At 38.1% G+C, this 3,312-nt stretch overlaps 1 protein-coding gene across 1 annotated transcript; it reads right to left on the bottom strand.

Moving 5' to 3' along the window:
* Nucleotides 1–1,989: 1,989 nt before the first annotated feature.
* Nucleotides 1,990–2,589, bottom strand: LOC121367282. The gene has a single exon (XM_041491395.1). The coding sequence runs from the start codon at nt 2,587–2,589 to the stop codon at nt 1,990–1,992; it is 600 nt and encodes a 199-aa protein (XP_041347329.1).
* Between the last annotated feature and the right edge of the window lie 723 nt (nt 2,590–3,312).

Raw genomic sequence — 3,312 nt, 5'->3', positions numbered from 1 at the left:
AGAGATTGCAGAATAACATATAAAAAATGTAGAAATATCGAAGTGGGGGAACATTCTTAAAATTGGCTTTGAATGGCGGCTATATGGGGCTTTCAATATGAAGTCCAGCATTGGTTTTTGAATTGATGGATTAACAAAAAGTATTTTTTAAATAGTGTTATACACACGAAACTTGACAGTAACATTCCCACTGGGTCACTTTTCAAACTAAATTGATGGGCGACTTGAAATTTTAAGATGTTGGCTATTTTACAAGATGGCCACCACCTTTTACTACAACTTTCCATTTTCACTATATTAATTGATAGAATTGTCTGATTTTAAGTAATTTTTACTGATATTCTGAAGTAAATTCTATTTTACGCACAGATATTCCTCCTTTTTCTCATAATCTGAACGACAAAATAGTATCACGTAGTCAAAATTGTATCACAAGGCAGAGTCAAAAGGGCATTTTGCAAGTCATGAGTGTGCCATTTACCCACAAAAACCTCAAATTGCAAAAGAAATTATTTTGATTGCAATAGCAGCATGAGCTAATGCATCAAATACATAGTGCATGTGCATAACACAGTCAAGAACTGAATTCATGAAAATTATTGTATCGAAAACATTATTATCAGATTCTTGGAATGACTAATTACCGCTGAAAACATATTTCGTGTACCCAAAGCCTGTAATATGTTAATGATCATGATTGTTCATTATGCTATTCAGATAAAATAATATCTATCACACATTCAATATACCATACCAAGTTACATGTCATCGTTGACATTGTCAGCATGGTCATCAGAAAGTCTTGATGCATTTGTGCAACTGACACCTTTATACTCTCCACAGGCAAAAGAATATTCCATGCCATGCTTTTTACAGGTACACCTTTTGGTGTCACAGTCTTTTTTACAGTTGCATCGTATCATTCTGAGCAAATCGTCTGGTGCTGGTGGTAGATCAGTTGTTCAAGGCTCCAGCTTACGCTGAATTTGTACCCAGCCCCAATCTTCTGGGTCTAGTGTGATAGCTGTTCCCATCCACTATCCGACTTGAAGATACACATGGGCACTGTGGTATTGTGCTGCACCTGATGTTGATGGAAGTGTATGGACCTGTACAAAGGAAGAACTAGTGGACACTTTTTCACAAAACCGGTGGTACAGCAGGGCATCTAAGCCTTCACTTGGCATCCCACCATACAACAAAGTCAGAGCCTCCTCATCAGTTGCAATGATGTTGTTTTTCTTTTGACACATCCTGGGAGAATACTTGTTTTCTGAAATTAATGTCACTTCTTACTTTCTTCAGAGCCACTCCTTTCCAAATCCCAAAGAGACGTGATGTTGTGTCACAACCTGCAACAGCATGAATAAATGGCAGAACCGAGCATATTTCTGGACCTAAAGCTTGTTGTAGCTTAGGGATACTCCAAAGTCCCTTTTATGTTGTTGTTTTCTGTACTTCTGACTTGAGAAAAATACCAAATATAGTTGGCTTGGCATGGAAGCACAGTAGGATCAGTAGATCTGTATCTTCTCCAATCACAGTTATACATTTGCTAGCACTGTTGACTATTGTTTGGACAATGAGGAGACCCGCGTCACCTTCAGCGTGAAGTGTTTCAAAACCAGTATCCTGCAATTTCTTGCTCAATAAATTAATAAATCTCTGCTTGTTTGTTGAGTTAGCCAAGAACACTTCTTTCTTTGACTTGAGAAGCATATTATCAACAAAGTTAACTTTAGCACCAGCTACACCACCAGAACGTCTTTGATGTATAACATCCTTTGTGCTTGCACCTATCACATAGCCATCAAAAACAATGGTTGTTCTTGAATATGTTCTCTGAACATAGTCCACGTATATTCCACATATATCAGTGAATGTTGCATTTCTTGGCCATGGAATCCGGTGAAAAAATAAACCATTATCAAGTACGTAACATGGTTCTTCTGCTGGCTGGCCTAAGATGTCAGTATTCTTTACAAGTGTTTAGATTGCTGCAGCAAGAGCAGATTTATTAGCCTGTCTAAGAAGCCCAAATGCTTCAAACATAGAAGATGGGAGAGTACAAAGTTCATATTTGAAGATGTTCCCAACATGTTCAGTAACACCACGTGCAGCTGTCACTAAACGTTGGAAGAGCAACTGAGGATCCACATGGATTGGTTCACCATCAACACTAGCTGATAACTTTTGGCACGTAGTGTCAACCTGTTTTCTTCTCAAAGTATAATCCAGGGCATTACAACAAGCCATTGATTTCACATCTTCTGAGGCATCATCCGTGGCATCATCAGCATTCACAGTATTATCAGCAGTAATACCAGAGACAATGTTGCGAAGACTTACATTAGGACTAAATGGGTTTCGATTTTGTATGAACCCTAAAAGTTGCTTGGTGCCTTTGTCATCTCGCTTTAGCCTAGCATCTGTCATGTCTTTGTGTTGATCACTTGTGACAAAATTTGTATCAGTGAACTCCTGCATGGCACTGTTTACATCAATACAAGCAGGCATAGACAGCAACCACTGTATACGCTCAGTCTCACCCATTCCTCGGCCTCGTGTTAGTCCTCCGGTTATCTTCATATTTCTCATCAATGTCTGTTCAATAACTAAATCTGAGGATAGCCCAGCCCAGTAACGGTCACTTCGTTGAATGACATGGTAGGCTGAGCAAAGACACCAGGTTTGTTTGTTTTAGCTGAAACATTTGCTGCAGGTAGATATACACAGATTTAGCATAAAAGTTGTGTCCAGCAGCTGCTAGATATGGTAGCATCTGTGTCAAATACTTCAAGTGGAGGAACCAATCCCCTGTTCTCTCTCCTTTAATGAACTGGTGAAGTAAATCAACCATGTCCATGTATTGCATCCACAGACATGCAGTGCAGGAAGATGTCATAGATGTCTTTACTTCTGTTAGCTTTTTCATCAGTCTTTCAAATAATCGATCCAAACACAACACGTCTGCTGAGATCTTTCCACGCATGAGTTGGTCATACAGGTCTATGGCTGTGTCCAAGTCCTTATGGATTTGGTATTCTCCTGATTTGTCTTGTATCGATTCATTACAGTTTAGATCGTTCATATGAGTGTTCTCACTATTCGTACTGCTCTGACCTTATTGTATATTTTAACAATTTGATACTTTAGACAATGTAAATAATATTAAAGTTTACCCTCAACATTCAAAATGTATTTTTTTTTGAAAAACATCCTAAAAAAAATAACATGTTTTTGTCACTTTAAATCGAATACCTATTCAAGGTCAAGGTCGTATTAATCAAATATTTAGTTTTGGATTTGAAC

Source organism: Gigantopelta aegis, chromosome 3, assembly GCF_016097555.1.
Source record: "Gigantopelta aegis isolate Gae_Host chromosome 3, Gae_host_genome, whole genome shotgun sequence".
Lineage (NCBI taxonomy): Eukaryota > Metazoa > Mollusca > Gastropoda > Neomphalida > Peltospiridae > Gigantopelta > Gigantopelta aegis.
Note: the sequence above shows the minus strand (reverse complement) of the source record. Positions and strands in the feature narration are given on the sequence as shown.

Coding starts and splice junctions, on each gene's coding strand:
- LOC121367282 (XM_041491395.1), bottom strand. CDS start 2,589: ATGAAGATAACCGGAGGACTAACACGAGGCCGAGGAATGGGTGAGACT.